This window comes from Astatotilapia calliptera, chromosome 19, assembly GCF_900246225.1.
Source record: "Astatotilapia calliptera chromosome 19, fAstCal1.2, whole genome shotgun sequence".
Classification (NCBI taxonomy): domain Eukaryota; kingdom Metazoa; phylum Chordata; class Actinopteri; order Cichliformes; family Cichlidae; genus Astatotilapia; species Astatotilapia calliptera.
Genome location: NC_039320.1, coordinates 29,473,733 through 29,499,577, shown reverse-complemented (window position 1 = coordinate 29,499,577; position 25,845 = coordinate 29,473,733). Strand labels below are relative to the sequence as shown.

Genomic DNA, 25,845 nt, shown 5'->3' with positions numbered 1-25,845 from the left:
ATTCGTATACAGTTCATTAAAAAATAGGGATAAGAACAGAAACTGTTTTCATTTGGTGACTTAACTTTTTCTTTTCAATGACCCATGAGGAGCCACCGATCAGCGTTAAGGCAAACAGAAGCTCCGCTTTCGATTAGAGTGACAAACGTCTGATAAGTGAACAAAGAATCTACAATGAGTGATGAAGATCGTTAGCGTTCATTAGTCAACTAATACAAACATGTACAAGTTTGTGTTTGTTTTTTCTATAGTGAATTTACACTTTAACAGGAACAGAGAACTGGACTCAAAACGCCGTCACACAGCAGTAGCAGCGCCACAGGAAGTCGATACACATTAAGATCCCCCCTGGACACACAAGCGCCACCAAAATAAACAGAACCGAAGAGGCAGAAAATGCAAAACAACAGGTGAGGCCATGTGTGGCACAAAAATAAAACAGCACACACACACTTGTCTTTTACTGACTACTTTTGTCTGTTTTTGAGTCTTTAAACTTTCAAACAAAGTCAAAACATGAATCTTGTTTCCAGGTTCGTTAAAACACTGATAGAAGTTCAATGAACAGCTACTAACCAGACACTGTGGTCGACTGAGGGTTTTTTAGAGCACAAAAAATTAAAACCCCCACACTAATAGGAGTGCAATGCATCACAATAGAAGTCAACAGTAATACAGTTCGATACAATCAGCAACTGTCTGATTTTTCCTTCTCTGGTTAAAGCAGTAAGCTTGTTGAGCTAAAGTTATGCTGCCGTGCACTAAATAAGACTCAAAAACGACAGAAGCGGCCTTGAGATGGAGGTTGGTCACCAGCAGAGACAAACTTGGACCCGTGAGTACAGATGCAGCAGACCGGGTCAGTATCCCCTCCTAGGAGTCACATTCACTTGTTTCTCTTTTGACCTAAAATCTTTATTTACGTTTTGAAAAGGTGACAATTTTAGACTGAATCTGGTTTATTTAACTTCACAAATTTACAAAAAGTACAGAATGTCCAATCATATCCAGTTATAGCAGAATCAGACTGAAACCACAGAAACAGCTAATTTATTAGGACCTCTGAGGGAGCAGTCTTACTCTGCTGGTTATGGTGGCTCAGTAGGGCCAGTACAGGCGCTGCAAATCAGGCAAAAGAACAGTAGGACCAATACTTATGCTGCTTGAGAAAGAGGAAGATGATGAACAGGACTCAGGGCATTAAACAAAAACAAAAAAAAGACTGTCTTGTTAGTGATGATGACAACAGACTTCCTGTCTTTTTTATTTCAGACTCTTTCTATTTGTCTCCAGGTCCAGTTATCTTGGCGTCGGTTTTCTGTCCTTGCAGGTTTCACCCATGTGACGGGATTGTCCAGCTGGAAATGGGCGGGACAGAAGCCAGGGGGCATCCAGCTGGATGTATGCAGTATCAAACAGTTAAGTGTTTCCTTTCAGGATGCCCAGACAGCCCTGCAGCAGCTGGAGGTTCCCCTGCAGGTGAGACACGGTAATAGGTAAATGGACTGGTTCTTATGAAGTGCTTAATACTACAAGGATGCAGACTGGAGAGGCCAGCCAACCTTTCAATTAAGAAGGCAGCCTGCTCCTCTCCTACACTACATAATGAGATCAGACACTCCTGAACAGCTGAAATGCTCTTTTAACGGCTGGTTTCTCTGTATACTCAGTACCTTGGCGTGTTTGAGCTCAAGCTCGGCCAGCTCCACCAGGTTCTTCCTGAAGGCTGCCACTCGCCTTGTCTTAAAGTCTATGAGCTCTGTTTGGAGAAGAATGCACTGTGAAAGCAGACCGCACACACATCCAACACTCCTTCACCTGTACGCTGACATAGGAAGAACAAAAAATGACCTTGCTTGGCAGACTCTGAGATTTTCTCAAACTTGTGGCAGCAAAGCTGCTGACTGGTCTCAGCCTGCAGAACATCTCTGTTTTTGGCCCGAGCCTTATCTAGAGCCTTGTTAGCGTTCTCATAGTCGACCAAAGCCCGACTCCTCCGGTACAAGAGATCCTGCGAGGGGAGACATCATCACATAAACTGCAATATTTAACAACGCCAGTTTTTTAACTGGTGACTTCAACTGTCAATCAGACCTTTGCAGCCTGTGACTCCCTCAAATAATATTTCAGCAGGTCGGCCAGCTTCAGGTCTTCATCTGCTGCAATGCGAGCTTCAATTTTCTGTTTAAAAAACCCCCCAAACATGGTCCCAACATTAGAGTTACTGGGGTAATAAGATAACAAGGCAAACTCCAAATTTGATCAGACATACCCGAGTTTTCTCGAACAACTCTGACACTTTGAGGAAGAACCTTAAGGAAGAAAAAGGGAACAAAAGAACAAGACAGATGTGATGCAGGTATGTTTACAACCTGGCTCTGCTCAGGACCAAATACAAGTGTTAGCAAAAATCATCACATGAAGGCAGCTCCAGGTCAAGTTCAAAGACAACATTTGTTCATACTTGCAGAGGTCTGTGGAGTCCTGTGTTCCTAATGTGTAGAGAGATGAGGCAATTCTGTTGATGTCATCAGCAGCATCTAAACAGAAAAGAAATACGTGGACATCAGCGTCACACAGTTTTCCTTTATATAAAACTCCAAGTCTCTGTTCAATGAATTACTCGAGACTCTAACACAAGCCCTGAACCTGACCTTCCAGCTCATGCCACAGACACAAACATCACTTACAAAAGAAAAACGGATTTAAAAGATTCTTACTTTTGTGTGACCGGATCATTCTGTCAGACTTGGCTGAAGCATCCTTGACTCTGTTGTGATATTCCAACAGAAACGTCTTCTCGTGCTCAAAGAAATCATCCACATCCTACAGGCGCAAAAACAGCAACTATCAATAAAGAGAAAACATGGAAACCACATTTGATTGAGGTGGAAACTAGTTCCTTGGTCTTCACCTTGACTCCAGCCACCAAGACACCATCTGCCGACTTCACCACATTTTTAAAGAAATCTTCCAGTTTCTCCTTCTTGTTCTTCCCTCGTACACTCAGCTTTTGGCAACAAGACATGAAAAAGAAAAGAAAGATGAACAACACAGAGTTAGCAGGTATAGAACACCTCCGTTTTCTGTCGACCTGCTTGTTATTCCTAGGAGCACCACGAGGTCCTGTGCTGACTGACGACTGGCTCTTCGAGCTGCTCAGAAATCCTAAAAATGAAATGAATCCAGTGTGATACTTACATCCTGGTTATACTCCAGGAAGACATGGAAATTGAGGTCTTTCCTGAGCACAGGATGAGCCGCCACACGACATAAGAAGACCTCATGCATGGCTACGGTTTTCTTAAAGATGGCAAGGTACTCTCTGTGCAACAACACAAAAAGGGGCGATGTGGTGATTAATCCAGCACGTCAAACAACTATGGGGACAACAACTGCTGTCTGTGCTCACTCACGCCTCGAGCTCCTGCTTCATCTTTGTGAACTCCTCTTTAGTCATGGATCCCTCGCCCTCGCCCAGCTTCTGCAGCTTCTCTCTGGATGCATCAAAGTCTGGTCTTGGAGGTGCTGGGGGGATCTGCAACAACAACACGCGTACGGCTCTACACTGAAGCCAGCTCACACTCTTTCTGGCCTCTGATGCAGGTTTGATAACTCGGTTGCACGTGCCTGTCTGCTCTTTTGCTAGTGGTGATGTAAGCTGGTCCATCAGTTTCCAGATACTGAAATATGTCGTTCAGATACTTGTACAGGCAGATGTTAAATCTGTCACTGTCAGATAACTAAATTTAACAGAATTTGGCAGGTTAAGACTAGGAACCCTCTTACTAACGTCCTGGGCCTTTTCTCTTTTGCTCTGCCTACAAATAGAAACCTTTCTTGGGTAAGAACTATTGTGCGTCTTGCCTGTGTCTGTTTACTTGTTCTTTTCAAACTTGAGCCTCATTTATTTATATTCTGATAGAAATATTGGAAGCAAGCAGAGCGATTCGAACACGTGGAAACAGAAATTAAAATATAATAAATAAGAAAAAAAAACAGCCTGTGCAATTCAACAAGCTTGGTATGACGGCCTTTATTCAACACAGCCTGGAATGTCTTAGGCAAACGTTCCTTCCTTTAAGTAGCCGTCAGGAATAGCTCTCTGGGCAACTTGAAGGCATTCCTGTTCTTTTCTGGATGTTTCTGTTTCGCTGTATGTCCAGATGCTGCCACACTGCTTCAATTATTTCAGCAATACTCAGCAATCCTCCTTTTCTGACAATATTGTATTTTATTCTGTTGTATATATATTTATTCTATTGTGTGCAGTATCTTATTCATATTCTTATTATCTAATCCTACTACAGTATGTTTTTTCTTAACTTTGCACTGTAACAAAACTAATTTCCCACATGTGGGACTAATAAAGGTTATCTTAGCTTGTCTTATCTTAATTTGAAAGTCCAGGCTCTGGAAGTGCCAGCCTATAAGTGAGTGTGTTTCAGTGTGTGTGTCTCTGTTTCTGTGTAATTGTGGTGCCTTTTTATACTTGAATGCTCGATAGAGGTTAAAGTCAAGTGGCTTGACCATAAAAACCCCAAAACACAAGAACCTCCCCCAAAAGAGTGTGTGTGTGTGTGTGTGTGTGTGTGTGTGTAATGGCTCAAGACTAAAGCTGTCTTTCTACATCTCATTAATGAGACACAGGATAAAACGTGGGCTTATTTAAAGTGACGACTTAGCTTAACGTTATTCTACGTCTTAGAATGGTGACTATGGGTGAAGTGAAGTCCTCTGTGCATGCTGCTCTTACGATGTATCCTGCGTATTCTTCATTTTCCACAAAGGAGTCATGCAGCCAGATGAACTCTTCATGCTGTCGGACCACCGAGAACTCGTTCTGCTTAAAGTTGGGAAGCGTGCTCTGTGCAAAAAGGAAGCACATCAGCAGTGTGCAGGTTCAGGTCTGTTACGTGTTATCGAAGTTCAGGTCTGTCAGCGTATCTGACAGCAGTCAGTCTCACCTTGGTGTGAACGGTAAATTTGACCTTGTCTCGCTCACTCAGGGCATCAGAGATGTCAACCTGCAGCATGGCGTCTGTTTGAAGGTCCACGTTGACTGCACGTGGCTGCAGGAGGACAGAGACCGTGTGTCCAACAACGCAGTGAGCAGTACAGACACACAACGAAAGCCAGCTGTCAGTTACAGTGTACTCTTCACCTACATCGTACTGTGTCACAGTACAGAACTTTGTTTGTTCAGAAGTTAGTTCTACTGATTACTTTGCATGCATATGCCATGGTCTCAGCACACAGCTGGAGCAGAGAGGATCTACCTACCAGATGTTTGAAAAGTAGTCTCACCCAAAAGGGGCAAGAGCTAAAACCAATGAACCGAGGCGCAGCATCAAGGCCCAGTTTAAAGTAAAGAAACGGAATCACTAAAGAAAAACAACAACAACTATGCAGCGTGAAAAAGAGGCCTCATATGGAGAAGGAACAAAAAATACAGCTGTGTCGCCATCCCAGTTCAACAAACGTCCTGGGACACTGCATTAAAGAACATGTAACTGCACATCCATCCGATCGTGTGCTATTGGACTGACACCTCAATTTCACTTGGCAACAATAAATGAATGACATAATTAGACAGTGACAAGTATCACACACTCGAGCTACAAAAACTACAGCACACACCTTTCTGACAGGTGTGACAGCTGCCACGGTTTTAACAAGGACCACAAGTACACAGCTATAACACCAGTGTCTTAATAATATATCTCTGTTCTATTTCTTATCCACAAACCAGAATGTAGGTCTGAGACACTTGGATCTCCTGACTGTGTGAACCTTACTGCCCTCACAGAACAGCTACATCATAAATATACTGAAGGGGCTCAGATGGGAGTAAATTCACAACTTTTCTTGCTTTTTGTTTGTTCTTGTACAACAGAAATCGTCTGTTGACTGAGGCCAGGTTCAAGACTCATTTTACTTTGTCCCATCTTTCAGAGGGGATCCTGAATTTCCTCTTTCTAAAGTCCATAAAGCACAACATACTGAAAAGCCTGCATGCACACCATGTTCTTAGGAATAAATCTATAAATCAAGCTGTGACTGATACATGAATCAGACACTTCTGTAAAAGACTTCTATAATATCATTTAGTGTATGTAACTGTATACATGTGCTTCAGAGTAAAACAACCTGTAAAAATTATTTTCCAGCTTTACTAAACGACATTACCATAAAACCACAGCTCTTTACTCAACAAGCAGCAACAATAAACCTCTGGATGTGTATTTTGGACATCTGGGTACTTTCAGCTCTGTACACACGTCAGGATGAAAGAAAAGATGGAACACAAAGCACCTACATTATTTACAAGATAATATTTAGATTCGGGGGACAGCAGTGGTAGTTCAACCTGAACCACAAGCAAAGTGCTCGGTTACCAAGTCAGGTCAAGAGCACTGAGTAAACTATATTTAAGGTTGACTTTGGGGTTTTGTTTGTCCATCTGTCTGGATTTTAGATTGCTGGTCCCTGTGATGATGAAAGCCGTGTCGTGTTTCCTAGAATTACAGAAACATGGACACCTTTATCCAACATTGTGGAATTTTGGACTGAATTGCCCTCGTCGAGCTTCGTTGAGAATAACAGGGATTATCCAATTAGAATCGGAGCAGCGTTTCAGTCATGTGACAGCTGATGGTAAAACAGCAGCGCTAGCAGCACGTACCATCAACATGAACTTCACTAAGTCAGTGGTTCGTTAGCTGCCATTTAAACTTTCACTGTAACCGTTAGCCTCGTTAGCTCTCGGTTAAGCCCAAAGACTGCAGCCGGGTCATCATCTGTACTCGCGGGCTTGGAGAACCAGTCTGACCACAGCTGACAGGCTAACTGCCCATTAGCAATAAGCTAAAGTTAGCCTGGACAGCTAACTTCCCTAGAAAAATGAGCGAGCTAATGCTACCCAGCTGATTTAGCTGAATCAAACACAGAAGAGCGTCAAACTCCAACACACAGGCACACAGGTGAAAAGACACAAGGTGAACAAACAGACAGGCAGACGGACAGCACTCACTCCCCGGTCCTCCTCGGAGAGGAAGTCGGGTCCGTCGTCCAACCCTTCCTGCTGCGAAGACAAAGAGCACAGGGTTGTTTGTTTAGTTGCACACCGACCGTAACACAAACGCAAACACAACACAACAGCCGGTGGAACCTCTCGAGCTCACCGAGCAGACAACACAAGAAAAACAGAAGAGACAGAGAAACCTACCATCATGGCTGCAAATGGGTGGAGACAGGAAGTGGAGTGACGTCAGAACAGTCAGGCGTCGTCGGGCGGATTTCATGAATTTAATTCAAAACAAAATACCTGTAAAGAAAACCTACTTTTAAACAAACTAAACGAATATTAGAAAACTTAAATTAAAATAAAAGCTATAAAAATGAAATAAAAAAGGTAGAGCCAGCTTCTTCAGAACACGTTCCCTCACATGTGGAAAGTTCCTTTTTTGGAAGAACTTTGCCTCCAGTTTTGTTCATAATGGTTCTGGACATACTTTCTATGCATAACCAAGTGACGACGGAATTTGGTGGCTTCATAATCATCTCTGCTTTTGCAGATGATGTTGTTGGTGTCATCAGGTGGTAGCCTCCAGCTCACACCAGTGAGTGGCCAAGTGTGAAGGGGTGGGAATGAGAATTAGCACCTCCAGGTCTGAAGGCCATGCCCCTTAGCCCGGAGCATGGAGTGCACACACAGATAAGTTGCTGGAGGAGTTTAAGTATCTGGGATCATGTTCATGAGTAAAGGGAGTAGGAGATTGACAGGCAGACTGGGGACATGGTTGCAGTGATGCAGATGCTGCGACCTTCTGTAGTGGTGAAGAGAGAGCTAAATGTAAAAGCAAAGCTGTCAGTTTACGAGTCGATCAAAGTCCCCACCCTCACGTAGGATCGTGAGCTTGGGTAGTTGAGATCATTGATACAAGCAGCAGAAATTAGCTTTCACTGAAGGGCGGCTAGTCTCTCCCTTAGTTAGGCAGAGGCCAGGAGTTAAGCTATTTGAGAGGAGCTCATAGTAAAGCTGCTACACCTCAAATCAAATTCCCATTGAAATTGTATTTGTCACATACACAATCAAGCCATACCATAGCCCTGGGACAGACTGGCAACCTGTCCAGGGTGTACCCTGCCTCTCACCCTGAGAGGGCTGGGATAGGCTCCCCCCCCCCCCCACCCCCGACTCTGACAAGGATAGATAAATAACCTAAACATCAAAAGGAGCACACCATTGAAACACATAAAAGTAAGAAAAATGAGATAAAATGAAGATTTTCGCCTTCATTTCTGCCAGACAATGCTGAAACGTTTCTAGCGGCTAGTGTCTGTCTCTGTGTCTTCCCTGTGTTTCTCGTGTCTGCGTGTTTCATGCTGCCTCTCCGTCTCTCCACACAGTAATGTCCCTGTGCTAGTTTCTCCCCAGTTCTCAGTGTTAAGCTTGTGTGTCTTCATCTACGTCTTCGTCGTGCTTCCTGTCTTATTTTGATAGTCCTTGTCCTGCACTCACTGTATTCAGTTTTGCTTCCTCTTTGTCTTGTTATGTCAGAGGATGAGGCTGGGGAAGTGTCCCTCTGTTTGGTGTCGTGTTCTCCGTGTTAGTTGTCAGGTCAGGTCTAGTCTGTGTATGATTGTAGTTCTAGATCGCCTTTTATTTCTTTAGTGTTCATGTATTTTACTTTTAGCTTGTTTCTCCAGCAATAAAGCTGCTGCTGTACGTTTTCCGTCTCTGAGTCCTACATTTGGGTCCTAGCCTGACACACAGCTGACAATTAGCAAAGCAGTGTGAAAGAATTCCAGATCAGACGTTTTTAGTTCAACATACAAGTGAAGATGTTTGACCTTCCATCTGGTTTTATCTCATGTGCTCTTCATGCAGCTGAGTACACTCAGTGTTAAAAGCAGAATCTGTGCAGGTCTGAGATCAGTAGTTTACTGAAACACCAAACTGAATTCATGTTTCTGCTGATATACAGTGACACAGTTATATGGATGATTAATCCCTTTGGCTTTTTGTCTTTGACTTTATCAGGAAAACAGCTGCAGCTTTCGCTGACAGCACATCATGTGGTACTTAAGTGTTTGTACTTTTGGTCCACTTGCCTCCACCCCAGAGAGAAGGGTTACATCTCCTGGGTCTAGGTGCGGTTTGCCCCTCTGAGGGCGGGGGTACCTGGACCTGGGATATAGAGTATGTTTGGGGAGTGAGACTGTCTGTGCAGTGTCTATTTGTGTCTGTCTACACGTTGGGTGAGTGTCGAGTATTTGGTGGTGCATATGGGGTGGGAATGCACGTTTGTGTCCGCGTGCACCTGTTCGTCTGTGTCGATTGGCGGGGCCTGGGGTCTGTGGCCCGGCTGGGCTCCTTCCGGGGGGTGGGGTGCCCTCAGACCTCCGGCCTCTGGGCCTGAAGCTCGGTCCTCTCTGGCACAGCTGGCTGCCGGCAGAGCCCGCGGGCACGCCACTGCAACCCCCTCTGACCTCTGCTCCGTAGCTGCTGGGTGACCTCTCCTTTGGGGCTCTACTCAGCTCTTCCCAGGAGGGTGGCACGGTTCCCCCCCTTTGGTGGTCCTCCTCGGGTCCTCGTACTCTGGGGCCTCTGGATGTCGGGGGCTTGGATCTCCTCCATACCTGCTTCATGCCCTGGAGGACGGGGCTGTGGCCCCCCCACACTCCCTAGCAGATCGTTACATGGAGAAACCTTTGGAATGCAAGCATGCTGATCCACACAGGTGTGCACACAGGTGTACACACGGGTGTTCACAGACGCGGACTACAGCTTTCTTGGCTGCTGCCTCAAAGCACATTGTGCGCTGTCTATCTTGCGTGCTGCACAATATCGTTTAATATTTAGTATCTACTGATATCTACTGGTAGATAGTTTATTGTGATGGTGCTGTTTTTTTTTATTATGTTGCTCTTTGTTGTTTGCTTTCTCTTCTGTTTTTTTCTCCATACAGGTGATCCAGGTGTTTTGTTTGTTTTTTCTTCCCCCCCTTCTCACCGTCTCTTCTCCCCTTTGGTTTTCTTTCTCTCCCTCTCTTTCTTTCATTCTTTCTCCCTGTCCTATCCCCCAGTCATGTCTGTCCCGTTTGTAGCAAAATAAAATAAATACATAATTATAATCAAGGTCAATCAAATGGACCAATATGGCAAGGCCATGATGATCCACTTGGTAAAATAAATCTGCTTGGCATCTTTCTTTGCCTTAAGACAACAATTCTGATGCTAAAGATCCAAACCGGGGGGGGGGGGGGGAGTGTTTGTACTTTTTTCATCAGTTAGTTATTACAAAGAGTGAACATATAAGATGATCTGTCTTTGTCACTGGGTGGTGCTGAGGTCTGAATCCTTGGGCAGCTCCTGTAATCACAAACAGGATCATCACAAATGTAAAGTTTACCCCTTAGGTCTGAAACATCCTTCCCTGTTTCACACACTGCAGGATCTGAAGTTCTGCTCCTACATGTTTTCAGCACTGCTGACATATGAACTGTTTATTCGTCGATAGTTTTAGTGAACCTTAATGTCTCACTGGAGCATATATTCAACTGAATCATTCGCTTGTCTTTATTTATTTTTTTGATGTTCATATGTGTCATACTTGGTTTAAACTTTCATTTTGATTTAAAACTAACAGTAAAAAGGCATTTTCACTGGGATAAGCATCTGAACCAGCATGTTAAAGATGTTTGTGTATACTGAACATAAGGATAATTTAAATCCCGAGAATCTGCTGACTTTTCAGTTTTATTTATATTGCGCCAAATCACAACCACAGTTGCCTCAAGGAGCTTCATACTGTCAGGTAACGACAATACAACAGGACTTCTGGGGCTAATGGTTGGGTAAGATCGGAGCAGTACCATCATAATGCTACGTCTCAGCACAGATGTGTGATTACCTTAAGGATGAAGCTATGTTGTATTTATTGTGTTTGAACATATTTCACAGTAAATAGCCACAGTTCATTTTAACCTGAACGGCAGGTTGTTTTTCCTCAGCTTGTTAGCCAGCTCAAGACAAACTGTAAACATAATTAATAACCGAGTAACCTATTTGATTGTATTGTTAGCTTTGGTTGTTAGCTACTTACCAATTTTTGTGTGTGTATGTGTGCATTTTTTTTTTTGTTGTTGTTGTTTTGCAACTTGGAGTTAGCATTTCATTTTGAACAAATTAAATAGAATGTAGCCGCAGTAATTTTCACCTGGCAAACAGCAGCTAAAACGTAACAATTCTATTTAGTTTAGCTAATGTGTTTTTTATTAGAACAAGCTTTACTTGCTGTTTGCTTCTCAAATTAAGTAAAACTGCAATGTCATTTATAATAGCTAGCTTTTTTGGTTACAAAGAACCTGATGTTTTCTCACAATATTGGAAATAATTATAAGTGGTGTTTTAATTTACTTTATCTTAACACAAACTTGATGAAAGGTCTAAACTGCCCCCAATTCTTCCATGTTAAATATTAACTTTCTAGCTATGTGTCATTGCATCCTTTAGATCATATTTTGACATATTAATATTATTGGATAATTTGCACAAGTTGAAAACAAATTCATTTGTTGTGTGGTTACACATGTACACATGTAATTTCTCCCACCCTACATTTAAAAGAATGAAGTGTGTTCATCTTCATCTAGTTATGAGCAGTCAATCTTTTGGGGCTATTTATGAAATCTCCTTTAGGGCCACCAAAATTCTAGGGCCGGCCCTGTGGGCCACACAGGAGGCGGGGTTTATGAGCCATACTGGAGCCAGACGCCAGGGGGCAGTAGAGACTTTCGGGGAGCTGTTACGTCGTCCATGTTTTCTACAGGCTCCATATCAGGCCGTACTACATTAACCAGAATCCTTTGGCTCTGCGTCGAAATTTTGCGAAGAGGTCAAATCAAACGGATAAATGGCAGTCAGTCAGCGCGCGTTGTAGAGTCAGGTAAAGCTGCTCGTAGTTCTTTCATTGAGACGTTTAGTTTCGCCGGTCAGCACTGAGTGCTGCTGGGTGCTGCAGCCATACATCGCCTGTTACAAAACCCAGCCGGTTGTTGCATAACACAACAACACAAGTGATGATAAGCTCACAGTCGCCGTATCCTGTTCTTTATTAGCGTCTTTTAGAAACGAGACACCAGCGAAATCCGGTCTGAGGCAAAGACACTACTTGGAGCTGTCTCGGCAGGAACTGCTTTGTGATTCATTGAGCTGACCTGCCGCTAGCTGCTCAGGGTGAGTGTCATAACACGCCGAGCCGGCTTAGGTGCACCAACACAAAGATGCTTAAGAAAAGCAGGAGACTAGTGCTTTCACTGTGTAATATTTTAATCAAGTGGCAAACTAGGTAGCTGATATTATTGCGACAACGTTGCATGTATATTGTTGTTTTATTTTTAGACAAATCAGATAAACTCCAGTGATCTCCAGGCCAGGTGATTGACATATAACTGACATTTTCTATTTAAAAACAGTCCCAGTTTCTGACCGTAAATAAAGGACAGTCTGCCCTCTACGCGCAGGTGATGCTTTCAGGATCACTTACAAGATGTTTTTTTTCCCTCTTTTTTGGTGCTTAAGCCATATCAGCTGAAGTTGAACTGGGGCTAGACTATACTCCTGTTCAGTGCCAGTTTATATCACAGTAAGTCGGTATAACCTTATTTAAACAAGTGAATCATTAACATTCATTTCTTTTAAATTGCAACCTGATAAAAGGGGAGTGCTTAAAAGATCCAAAGTTACACAGTAACAGCAATAACTCGACACCCCTACTGGTGAAATGCTTCCCCCTTTAATGAGTAAGTAAGTTTTAATTTTGCAGATAGGAATTACAAAACCTAAAAAAGGACCTATTTTCCACATTTCTAGCTCCACGTTTTTATTCTTGGGCATTTATAGAGCTCTGGGCAGTTCAAAATAGTCCATATTTGTCTTATTCTTAGTCTTGTTGGGGTCCTTGGTAATGCACAAACTGTCTGAAGCCTGAACCCTCACCAAACTAAGATGCAACCTTCTGCCGTGATCAGATCTCAAATGTAGATTCATATTAAGAGGCACTTTTCTTTTTGTGTCAATTCAAAGTGCCTGATGTGAATCAGCCACAGTGAATCAACACAGCATTATTCCGAGTTATCAATGAATGAAACACTTCTTTAGCACTTTGTTGATCTCCTCCCTCATCTTCCTCTTGCAGTGACTCATGGCTAATCGGCTCCTCAAAGTCTCCTCTCTAGCCACAGCAGTACTTGCCTCATCTGGATTTTACCTTTATAGCAGTCACCTGGACCTCAGTGACTTAAGTGTGATCCGCTTTGGACGAGCTGTGGCGACTGTGAGTTACTGCACAACACTACTTGGAAATTTCATATTCTAAAATGCCTTTAATGATAATAGCATTAAGTCCTTACAAGTCCTTCTACTAGGCAGCTATACTGGTAACACTTCTGTGAACTTGCTTATGTTGAAGCATCTTTGTATCTTTACTTCATTTGTATTTATTCAGCACCCAAGTTGCTAAACAGTGAAAGTACATTTTGAAAATAAAAATTCGAAATTTAAAACTACCTTAAGTAGAATTTAAAACAGTTTCAAATTTCAAAACCAGTACACATACAATCTGACACTAAAACAGGTAGTCTAAGGAGCTTGGAAAGAAAGTTTAAGTTTCTTGAAGATGTTTCAGCTCTCATCCCAGGAACGTCTTCAGTTCTAAGACCGAATGATGGAGAATCCCAGGTGGGAGCTGTCCTTTAAGAGGGTCGTTGGCCCACTATTGATCATGTGCCTGACCACATGAGCCCAGGCGTAGGTCCGCAGAGGTTTTGGTGAAACCATTGTGAGACCATGCCTCACACTGTTATGTGACCCATTCAGATCACCTGATGAAACGTCTTGAGGAAACTCCAGTTGTTTTTTCTTTCCAAGCTCCTTAGACTACCATGACCTGGATAAACAAGAACCTACACAGACAAAGGTAAAAGTTTCATCAGGACGTTAGTGGCTTAGAAAAGCAGAAAGATTAAAAATAAGCTTTACCAAGAAATTTAAACGATTTTACAGAGTGACTGAAGAAATCACTCTACAGTCTAAACTGTAAAAGCCCAATCACCTTTAGGGACCATGCAAGTCTTTAACAAAGTCATGCTGTAAAATGTGTTCATGAGTCAGCAACTTGCAGCTGTAGGCAGGAGCCTGACTGTGTAGGGCTTAAACACAAGCAAACTACAGGGAGCGCAGAATTATTAGGCAAGTTGTATTTTTGAGGAATAATGTTATTATTGAACAACAACCATGTTCTCAACGAACCCAAAAAACTCATTAATATCAAAGCTGAATGTTTTTGGAAGTAGTGTTTAGTTTGTTTTTAGTTTGAGCTATTTTAGGGGGATATCTGTGTGTGCAGGTGACTATTACTGTGCATAATTATTAGGCAACTTAACAAAAAACAAATATATACCCATTTCAATTATTTCTTTTTACCAGTGACACCAATAACTCGGGCAGGGATAGCTCAGTAGGTAAAGTGGTCGCCCCATGATCGGAAGGTCGGCGGTTCGAATCCACTTAACGGCTACCCTGAGGTACCCCTGAGCAAGGTACCGTCCCTACACACTGCTCCCCGGGCGCCTGCTTAGTGGGCTGCCCACTGCTTCACTGAGTGAATGGGTCAAATGCAGAGAAAAACAAGTAATTTCCCCATGGGGATCAATAAAGTATCCATTATTATTATTATAACATCTCCACATTCACAAATATACATTTCTGACATTCAAAAACAAAACAAAAACAAATCAGCGACCACAAATTGCTACTGTATGAAGTAAATAAAATTTACTGAACCAATATGTACTTATAAAAAAGGCACCTAATTCAAGAGATGAAACATAGTTTGTACATAAATGAGAATCAATTATATCTTTAGGCACCTGTCACAAAAATACATGATTGGTTCCCATTTCATGAGCTGAATCTACAAAAAAGCCAAATATGAAGGTGTTCACTAACAAGCTGATACCCAAGAGCTTTTAGCCAAAAACTTGCCATACCTCTGCATGGAGTGCAGTGTGTCTTTTAAAAGTCTGAGGAAACTACAGGGAGTGCAGAATTATTAGGCAAGTTGTATTTTTGAGGAATGATTTTATTATTGAACAACAACCATGTTCTCAATGAACCCAAAAAACTCATTAATATCAAAGCTGAATGTTTTTGGAAGTAGTTTTTAGTTTGTTTTTAGTTTGAGCTATTTTAGGGGGATATCTGTGTGTGCAGGTGACTATTACTGTGCAGAATTATTAGGTAACTTAACAAAAAACAAATATATACCCATTTCAATTATTTATTTTTACCAGTGAAACCAATATAACATCTCCACATTCACAAATATACATTTCTGACATTCAAAAACAAAACAAAAACAAATCAGCGACCAATATAGCCACCTTTCTTTGCAAGGACACTCAAGAGCCTGCCATCCATGGATTCTGTCAGTGTTTTGATCTGTTCACCATCAACATTGCGTGCAGCAGCAACCACAGCCTCCCAGACACTGTTCAGAGAGGTGTACTGTTTTCCCTCCTTGTAAATCTCACATTTGATGATGGACCGCAGGTTCTCAATGGGGCTCAGATCAGGTGAACAAGGAGGCCATGTCATTAGTTTTTCTTCTTTTATACCCTTTCTTGCCAGCCACGCTGTGGAGTACTTGGACGCGTGTGATGGAGCATTGTCCTGCATGAAAATCATGTTTTTCTTGAAGGATGCAGACTTCTTCCTGTACCACTGCTTGAAGAAGGTGTCTTCCAGAAACTGGCAGTAGGACTGGGAGTTGAGCTTGACTCCATCCTCAACCCGAAAAGGCCCCACAAGCTCATCTTTGATGATACCAGCCCAAACCAGTACTCCACCTCCACCTTGCTGGCGTCTGAGTGGGACTGGAGCTCTCTGCCCTTTACCAATCCAGCCACGGGCCCATCAAGACTCACTCTCATTTCATCAGTCCATAAAACCTTAGAAAAACCAGTCTTGAGATATTTCTTGGCCCAGTCTTGACGTTTCAGCTTGTGTGTCTTGTTCAGTGGTGGTCGTCTTTCAGCCTTTCTTACCTTGGCCATGTCTCTGAGTATTGCACACCTTGTGCTTTTGGGCAGTCCAGTGATGTTGCAGCTCTGAAATATGGCCAAACTGGTGGCAAGTGGCATCTTGGCAGCTGCACGCTTGACTTTTCTCAGTTCATGGGCAGTTATTTTGCGCCTTGGTTTTTCCACACGCTTCTTGCGACCCTGTTGACTATTTTGAATGAAACGCTTGATTGTTCGATGATCACGCTTCAGAAGCTTTGCAATTTTGAGACTGCTGCATCCCTCTGCAAGATATCTCACTATTTTTGACTTTTCTGAGCCTGTCAAGTCCTTCTTTTGACCCATTTTGCCAAAAGGAAAGGACGTTGCCTAATAATTATGCACACCAGATATAGAGTGTTGATGTCATTAGACCACACCCCTTCTCATTACAGAGATGCACATCACCTAATATGCTTAATTGGTAGTAGGCTTTCGAGCCTATACAGCTTGGAGTAAGACAACATGCATGAAGAGGATGATGTGGACAAAATACTCATTTGCCTAATAATTCTGCACTCCCTGTAATCTTAAAAATGGTTGTAAAACTAACAGGTAACAATGAAGAGTTACAATAACCGATGTGGTTAAAAGCTTGGCGGGAGCATTTTGGATTAACTGTTGTCTGTGTATCTGGAGGTGAAAACCCCAGATGACAGAAAGGAGTTTATAATTGTTCCAGTCTCTAAACCAACTGGAAAAGTATCTTTTAAAAACTGAGTAGCGATCCAGTCTGACAGGTAGGAGGAAGAATTGGACGGTACCACTGTGTGTTTCAGGCTTCCAGAGAGATCTGTGGCTGAATTCAGTGTAGCACTGTTTTATTAAAATAATCAAGAAATTCAAGAAAATCAATTCACACTTTTCTATTGAGGATTTAACAGGTGGGATAGGCAGTGATGGTTTTTAACTCTTTATCCCATAAAGACAACATTTGATGACCTCTCTGTGCCTTTAGTGTATGTCAATAAAAATGTTCTGTGTTGAGCATTAGAATTTTTTCTGGGTTTTTCTAGTGGTTACTGCATAAGCAGAGATCACGCTCACTAATATCTGATTCCAACCCAGTGATTTTGTTCTTTGAGCAGGCCTGAAATATGACAGGAACTCCTCAGTTCACAAAAGAGCTTCAAAGGTTGCTCCTAGTAGGCCTTCAAAGGGTTAAAAAGAATTTTAGCTGGGAAGTTGTGGAAGATGGTTGTTCCAAGCTTCCTTGAATTTCAAACTAGCATTTGAAGCTAAGGTTTTAACAACAACGATGGAAGCTTTTAGCTTGTTCTTTCTGTATTACCTCATAGCCTTTCTGTGTTACCTCTTTACTTTTCTTAGTTTCTCATTCAAGCCATCAAGTCAGATTTATTCAACACTGTTGGTAAGTGATTTGAGAATTCCTGCATAAATCCCCAAATCATTTTAGGGCAGGTCTACAGTGCATCCAGGAAATATTCACAGTTTGCCTGAAATTCTTGAAAATTTGTTAAGAAAACTAAAGTACAACATGCATATAAGTATTCACAGCCTTTGCTCAGTACTTCATTGAAGCAGCTTTGGCAGCAGTTACAGCCTCCCATGTTTTTGAGTACGATGTTACAGGCTTTCACATCTGTTTTTGGCCAGTTTCTCCTCGTCTTTGCAGAGCCTCTCAGGCTCCATCGGGTTGGATGGGGAGTGTTGGTCCAGAGATGTTTAATCGAGTTCAAGTCTGGGCTCCGGCTGCACCACCCAAGGACATTCACAGATTGGTCCCCAAGCCACTTCTTTGTTGTCTTGGCTGCGTGCTTGCGGTCATTGTCCTGTTGAAAGATGAACTCTGCTCCAGCCTGAATTCCTAAGGTGATCTGAAGGCTGCATGAAGTTTAGAGGTCTCTAGTGACTGCAGCAAATTAACATAATCAACCATAAAACAATAACTATAAGAATAGATCACAGAAGTCATGTTGAATCAACACAAATTCAATCTTATGTGAATACTTTGGATTTACTGGGGAAAATTAAGTGAGGATGAAAAGAAGAAATCACATGAGCTCACCACGTGTCACTGATGAACTCATTAAAATCAAGTAAATTCAAAGAACAGTGTGGGCTTTGATGGAAAATGTCGTGCTGCTGAAAACAAGCTGTTATAATGTGTAGCTGTTAATAATTAATGTTAACAAAAGAATTAATGTTACTAATGATTCGGTGTCCAGCCTAACAGACCCAAGTCAGTGTTTCTGGCCCGTGTACATTTGCACTGGGATTCTGATATTTTAAATATTCATACAGTTTTATTAAAACCTGCTTAATTCATACGGTTTTGGGTGATTTCACTTTGAATCTGAAAAATAATGTTAGGAAAACCTTGATAAAGATAATAAAATAAAGATCATCTAGCACAGCGGTCTCCAACCTTTCTTGCGCCACGGACCGGTTTATGCCCGACAATATTTTCACGGACCGGCCTTTAAGGTGTCGCGGATAAATACAACAAAATAAAACTAGTACCGGTACCGAAAAAAAGATTTATTCATAACCAGTGTTGGTCAAGTTACTTGAAAAAAGTAATCAGTAACTAATTACTGATTACTTCCCCCAAAAAGTAATCCCGTTACTTTACTGATTACTTATTTTCAAAAGTAATTAATTACTTAGTTACTTTTTAAAAACACGATTTACAACCTGAAGAGGTGATAAAGTGATAGATCTTTCAGCCCAATTCTACTTTTTCTGCATAATCCATCATACAAAATGTAATCAGATGGAAAAGTCTCTTTTTAAAACTTGTTTTATTAGTTTTAATCTTTTAACTTTATGCATCAAGCAGAGATTTAATTATCTGCAACATTCTCTGACTGGAAGAAATTAGTTTAACATTTAAACCTATTTTCTGCACATTCCAGCACATAAAATAAAATATTTTTTGTGTTTACACTCAGTCTTTCAAATAGATGCAAGTAAAACACAGCAGAAAATAAATAAAGTCAAAGACTCAGCGGTCCTGTTGCTCTATTTTCACCTGTAAAGCAGGAGTGGGGTAGGCGGAGGGTTACCCTGGTGCAGGTGTGCCGCGGTCAGTGGAAGAATCCGCGAGTTTCTCTGTGAGTTTCCCATTACGTCGTAGCTACTCGGTGCTTGTTGGAAGTTTAGAGGTTTTTTCGCTGTAAAAAGAAGTTTTCTTCCCACGCACAGCGGACACTAATGTTTTTGTCACTTTTTATGGAATCAAACTCAAAGTAAGGTCAGTACTTCCACGCTGCACGCTCATACTCTCTCCCACAATCGATATATGATCCATTGTTGATCTGGACACAGCTGTTGGCACGAACGTCGCACTCGCTTACGTCACTGTCGTGAGACATTCTCGCAAAAAATCACGGTTTTAGTAACGCAGTAACGCAGCGTTCCTACGGGAAAGTAACTGTAATCTAATTACCGTTTTTGCAATAGTAATCCCTTACTTTACTCGTTACTTGAAAAAAGTAATCAGATTACAGTAACGCGTTACTGCCCATCTCTGTTCATAACACACGTGAAAAGACCCAGGAAAACAGAGTTAACGATAAAAACGATAACAAAATAACGCTGAAAACCCATAAAAACCCTGAAAACCATACATTTCATACCTGAGTCTCAACTCTCGCGGCCCGGTACCAAACGACTCATGGACCGGTACCGGCCCGGGGGTTGGGGACCGCTGATGTAATACACCCTCCTTCAGATTCAAGTGGGACAGCAGACATGCGCCTTCAGCGACCTGCCTGATTGAAACATTGTATCAGACTAAGTTAACAGTCAACAGCTACAAAGTTACTTTCTTCACATTGGAGTTTGTCAATCAGGTGCTTGGATGAAGGACTCCCACCAGCTTTTTCCTCTTTGTGCTGTCTGCAGACTGACTCCATGTTAAACTATGACAGCGCCATCGTCACTGCTGTTGTGTCATCAGTGTTTTTGTTTAAAAATCATACTTTTTATTCACACGGATGCTCCAACATCCTCCTGTGTTACTTCCAGCTGACCTTTCTTTACCTGGATGATCCTGATGAAATCTTTGGCCTCAGCAGAGCTGTTACAGATATGTGGCCTCTCCTTATTGTCATGAATGCGATGTTATGCCATGAGCTCCCGAGCTCGTCTCATCTTGTTACTCCAGGAGCCACGTCCTGATAGAACATCACTGGCTGCTTCCAGGAGAAAATCTCCTTTTTTTCAGCCTGGCTGCTTTCATCATTGCTTCTTTGTCCTTATAGTTAAAAACCTTCATTGTGAGTGCTGTGTTGTTGTTCACTGTGTACACCTCTCAGTGATATGACATATCACATCAGCCACATGTGCTGACGGTGAACCTGCTCTCATCCGTGAACACCACAGAACGTCAGTAGTTGTGAAAGACTTGGAGCCACACAGCGTTCCCTAACTGTTTCTTTCTTCCTTTAACGTTATGGCACACACAACGCTTGCAGCTCGGCACCTTTGGTTTCTCCGTGGCCAGCTTTCTGGTTGGCTCCACACTTCACTGCCTGTCCCCGGTGTCACTAAAGAGGGAACAGAGCTCATCAGTGTGATTCCTTCCAGCTTGTCCTCAGCCTCCGTGGCGCTGCCCCTCGAGCACACCCCTGCCACAACGGTATTTTATGGAAAATTCCAATCAGGCTTCACGGTGCCAGGCAGTGATCACAGGACCCACTAGAGGAATTTGGGCCCTCAGGCCACGCTCACAAAGTCTTTCTGTTTGTTTGGTCAGAAACTGGAGGTAATTTTGTACGGCTCTGGCAGTGCTCATCCTGTTCCTCTTCACACAACTCGCTGTCTGTCTGCTGGAATCTCTTAATGGTCTTGAGACAGTTTTGGGAGATACAATAAATGGCAATGGAATGGTTTAATGTGCTGTCCTTGAGCAGCTGGGCTACTTGTGTAACCTCTATAGCAGGTGTGTTGACCTCAAGGCCTCAGGGGCCGGTCCTGCAGGTTTTAGATCTCACCCTGGGTCAACACACCTGAATCACATGATTAGGTCATCACCAGGCCTCTGGAGAACTACAAGACATGTTGAGGAGGTCATTTAGCCATTTAAATCAGCAGTGTGGGATCAAGGACACATCTAAAATATGTAAAAATTGTGTATGTTTCTGTTCTGTGTCTTGTGTACTGTTTGTTTGTATATGTGTCTTTCTTGCTGCTGTTACACCCAAATGTCCCCTTGTGGGACAATTAAAGGATTATTCTATTGTAAAACCTGCAGGACACCGGACCCGGAGTTCCCCCACCCCTGCTAGGATCAGGTGTCGTCTATCCTTTATTGTTCCTCATTGGGGAAACTCAGGTGTTCTAGCAGCAAAGTGACAGGCAGATGGAGCGTGCAGATTCACACAAAAATAAAGAGTAAATAAAAAAACAAGAAGTAAGAGGCTAGATCATCAGGAGCTTCATCAAAGGTGTCCACTTGATTTTATTGACTGTTTAACACATAAAAGTTCTACACCACAAAAAAAAATCGAATAGAATGAAGCCAGGAAAATACATGTTTATATTGACTATTATCTTAAGTTGTGAACATGTCTTATTTAGTTTTTGGATGTTAAACTGTTAAACTATGTAAAATCATATATACAGAAGCAAGAATGTTCTGATTCCCATTCACAGAGTTATTCACAGCATTCTCCTCCTACCACAATACAATGTAGGGTTAGCACATACGATGACTTAGACCTCAGAAGGTTAGTAACTATTCTTCCACTTTGCAGTTGAAAATCTCTTCATGTCATTTGTTTGTTCGTCTGCAGACAGCAGTCATCAGCTACGACTATCTCACAGCTTTCAGACACGTGGAAAATGGCACAGACGAATACTGGCACCTCAAGTCAAAGGTAGAGAACCACTTTGTTTCTTTAGAATTGGGGTGGGTGAAATGTTGTTGTTGTTGTTGTTGTTGTTGTTGGTGATGAGCTGAAGGTGAACCAGACTGCCCACTGTTCTCATCACACTTCTTTCTCCTGTTTGTGAAACTTGTTCCTCGACAAACTAAAGAAGGCATATTTAACTATTCAGGGACACCATCATCATCACTGTTTTGGAAATGTGGTTTTCAGTACCTATTTAAGACTATTTTCTAATTTTGTCTGTCCAGAGATGCAGAGAAAATACTATGTAATGTTTTTAATCCTCTGAGCTTGAACCCATGGCAAGATTAGGGTTGGGCTTTAATGTAACCCTGCAGGCTTTTTAGAATAATAAAATAACTTTCTGGGGGTTAAAACAAAAGAAGGTTTTGATGTGTGTCTGTTTGAATTGTCATTTATTGTCCTTTGATTTCAAAGACTTGTAAGAATCATGTTCAAAACCAGGAAACAAATATTCTGACAGGAACAGGATTTGGTTTTAAAGTTTCAGAAACAGAAAATCAAAGCAATTCGCAAGAATCTTAACCAAACCTTTTCACTTATTCATTATTGGTATCCGGTCGTTCAGTGATGACGTGACGAATCCTACTTCCGGGTCTAAAGTAGTTTAATATGGCTTTTGTGTTGTTAACATGTTTAATGTTATGTATTTTCTTCTATTTGATCTCAAAAAGCTCCTAAAACAGTCAGTGATCACTGTTGACCTCCCTCGGCTTTTATTACCGCTAATCATTTATTTAAGCTCAGTTTTTAAAACCTTAGGATGTAACTACAGCCCAGCCCATGCAGCAGTATATGAATGACTAACCTCGTATTGTGGATGGATTATCTCAGTTGTTCTCCTGGCTGAAGTTTGGTCCTTTTACAGCATCCTGCCATGCGATTACATTTGTTCCTGACCACCGAGAACACTCACGTTAACTTTTATCCAGTGGAAAAAAAGTTAGCTTGTTTATATTATGCTAACATAGCTGTGTCGCTAGCGGTCACGTAGCACATCATTATATACCAGCTAGCCAAACTTCAGTAACCCTACAAACGTCCCTGCTGTTTAGTTTCCTGTCTTCATTTATGTTGGAAGTGATAACAGAGCTGTACGTTTTAATTTGTTTCCAAAACCCCGCAGTCAGGACATGCTATATTGTATTTAGATAGAAGCTAGCGAGCTAACTCCCTGCTAACTTCTAACTCCGTTAAATGTCATAAATTCCGTTTTCATGGATGCCTGGATGTTAAACTCGATTGTTACACCTGGTAGAGCAGAACGCTGATCATTTTATTAAAGATGAAAGACTTTAGACAGTTTTTCAACTCTCAGTAATGCCACAGTGATCGTTTGATATATGGACCTGCAGCGGAGTTTAGACCCAGACACGGCTAGTGACGTCAGACTGAATGACCGGATTAATGAATTCAGTCCATTTTGGAACAAGTGAAGCTCTGTGAATACTTGTGCATACACTGTAAATCACAGTTAAATGTTCAGTCAGTGCTTAAAGTTTAAACAGTGGAGTAGGGCACACTCTGCTGGACAAACTATGTGACGAGCCCATTTCTAAAATACCTCAAAGATTACTTTCTGTAATCTATTACCCATTACTAGACATGATCCAGACAAATGGGTTAAATGACAACGTTACAAATGAATCCAGATCAGTGGGGCACAGTGACCAGTGTTTGTTTTGTTCACTGCATACAGACCTTGTTTCATGTTTATAAGGTGACTTTAATCATGACACTGTTTTTTTTTAAAGTTGACATGTTCAAATTCCTTTGAATTGTTAGTCTGCTGCGTTCACATTTGTGCTACAATGAGCAGGGTTTGTGTAGCTTCGGAGGAAAACGGTGCCACACATGGACAATACTTTTATTGTACAAAAGGGCGAGAGTGCAGTGGTAATTTGCAGACTGCACCCAGGACAGAAACATCTGCATTATACTGCTAACAGAACTTTAGCTCTTTGCTAGCACCTGCACAGACAGCAAGCTAACGATAAGCTAGCAAAGAACCCAGAGTGAGGTTAAAGCTGAGTGAATGAGGACCTCAGAACAGATAATAAACAGGGGGAGGAGTCAGACTGAAGCCTTGATTTCTAACTGTTCACTGTGGATAGTGTCTTTGTGCTTCTAGCATTTTTGTTCAGATGTAATCACTAAGAGACAGATCACGTGTGTGCATATTACATTACTTTTAAGAAAAGTGCTTTGTGTAATATGTGTTTGCATTCGCTAACAGTATTTCCCACACTGAGCCCAACAAAGAGGGGAAGTACCTCCATCATGCACAAACATTTGACCACACAACATGCAGTTAATCTGCACGTATATATTTACTTCGATATGCTGTTTAGCAATGGTGGCAACTTTCAAAGCGGAGCCAGTGAGAACTGATAAGAGGACCTAAAAGGAAATGAATCCATGAGTGATATCGATAATGGAATCGGAGTCGCGAAATTTTTTACTTTTTTTTAAAGACTAGGCTTAAAAAAGTTTTGGCCAGTTGATGTGGCCATAGTCTCAGACGGCACTGAGCATTTTGTCACTCGCTTCTTTTCTCTCTCCTTGTTTTCATCCACAATGATCGCACTTAAACTTTAGTAACTGCTAAACTCTACCCTTTTTCGCCCTCTTTCCTTCCTGTCACTGGCTGAGCCTTATTAGGCGTCTGGTCTGATCCATCTGATCAGTTTGTTGGTGGGATTTTCTCTGTTTTTGAGTGAATTCCTCTGTCAGAAGCAGTGAAAAATCTCAAAAGTCCCTTTGGGATTTTTGATGGGCTTAAGGTCCATCAAATTGGTGCAGTTTCAATTTAGATTATTTGCTTGAAAAAAACAGTTCAGACCTGTGTGGATTGGGTAGGTGTGAGCCACAGTTTAAACCTCTGTACTTTATAGTGTCGACAGAACCATTACCACTGAAAGACAGAGACTGTTACAGTTACATTTGTTGCAACACAAACATTTCTTCAAATACACTGCTCAAAAAATTAATGTAACATTTTTAAATATATTTAGTATAGCATGACGTGAGTTAAGTAGCAGAGGGGTTGTTTGTTTGGTTCTTTGGTGTTAATTAAATTAACAACACTTAGAGGGGTAACAAGCATTTGTTTTGGATCAGTGTCACCACTGAGGTGATACATGGACCCCACAGAGGTAGTCCAGCTCCTCCAGGTTTGCACTTGAAAATGTGTCATTTCCTGAAGGTTTGCTGTGTCTCTCAGAGGAAGCCTAATTGCACGACTACGGAAACAGCTCCTTTCACTTCTGAGCGTCTTCCTTACCAGCGCGAGGTCGATCTCCCACAGAATCGACAGACTGAAGCTACTAACTGTGGAGCTATGCTACACTCTCTCTGGACTTGGCTGCTCAGCTAGCTGACCACATCATAACAAAGAGGTGCATGAACAGTAGGATCACACTCATGCTTCCTGGACTGGCAAATGCATGTGCAGACCCTTCTACATGCCCAGAGTGATCATCACTGCAGTGAACATACCACCTGATGTTAATGTTAACACGGTGCTCTTCCAGCTGTACAATATAATACACAAACAGCTGCAGGCCCATCCTGAGGGAGCTTTTTGGGGACTTCAACAAGGCTTGTCTTCAGTCTGTACTCCCTAACTTTGTACAGTACATACAGTGCTTCATCAGAAGGACGAATAAATGAGATCACTGTATTTAAGAAAGTCTTCAGGACTCTACCCCTCTCTAATCTGGAACTGTCAGATCACTTATCAATACTTCTGATACCAGCATACATGTGCAGGTATCAGGAAAAGATCCAAACCTCCCATTAAAGACATTAAAACCTGTCCTGAGGGAGTTCTCTTCTGA

At 42.0% G+C, this 25,845-nt stretch overlaps 2 protein-coding genes across 4 annotated transcripts in view; one reads left to right on the top strand and one right to left on the bottom strand.

Annotated features, from left to right (window-relative positions):
- Positions 1 to 893: 893 nt before the first annotated feature.
- snx6 (sorting nexin 6) lies at positions 894 to 7,314 on the bottom strand. The gene is made up of 14 exons (XM_026152284.1): positions 7,229 to 7,314; positions 7,034 to 7,084; positions 4,968 to 5,072; positions 4,757 to 4,867; positions 3,417 to 3,538; positions 3,202 to 3,325; positions 2,915 to 3,010; positions 2,721 to 2,826; positions 2,465 to 2,540; positions 2,273 to 2,312; positions 2,095 to 2,181; positions 1,852 to 2,011; positions 1,674 to 1,759; positions 894 to 1,473 (listed from the first exon to the last, which is right to left on the bottom strand). The coding sequence occupies exons 1-14, from the start codon at positions 7,232 to 7,234 to the stop codon at positions 1,420 to 1,422; spliced, it is 1,224 nt and encodes a 407-aa protein (XP_026008069.1). The 5' UTR covers positions 7,235 to 7,314; the 3' UTR covers positions 894 to 1,419.
- Positions 7,315 to 11,799: 4,485 nt separating this feature from the next.
- The window catches only part of adck1 (aarF domain containing kinase 1), an 86,772-nt gene continuing 72,726 nt past the window's right edge, over positions 11,800 to 25,845 (top strand). Inside the window, exons 1-5 of one of the 3 annotated variants that reach the window (XM_026151630.1) lie at positions 11,800 to 11,953; positions 12,126 to 12,243; positions 12,589 to 12,652; positions 13,205 to 13,342; positions 21,890 to 21,973. In XM_026151630.1, the coding sequence (XP_026007415.1) occupies positions 13,211 to 13,342; positions 21,890 to 21,973 (216 nt within the window). In that variant the 5' untranslated portion in view covers positions 11,800 to 11,953; positions 12,126 to 12,243; positions 12,589 to 12,652; positions 13,205 to 13,210. Of the gene's footprint in view, positions 12,244 to 12,588; positions 12,653 to 13,204; positions 13,343 to 21,889; positions 21,974 to 25,845 lie in introns of all 3 variants that reach the window. The other 2 variants (XM_026151628.1, XM_026151629.1) reach the window with 2 other exon arrangements.

Bases quoted from the DNA above. Each gene is read 5' to 3' on its own strand.
- snx6 (XM_026152284.1), bottom strand. The intron at 5,073-7,033 runs GTGAGTGCTGTC...GTCCTCCTGCAG, and splicing joins TCTCCGAGGAGGACCGGGGA to CCACGTGCAGTCAACGTGGA. The intron at 4,868-4,967 runs GTGAGACTGACT...CTTTTTGCACAG, and splicing joins AATTTACCGTTCACACCAAG to AGCACGCTTCCCAACTTTAA.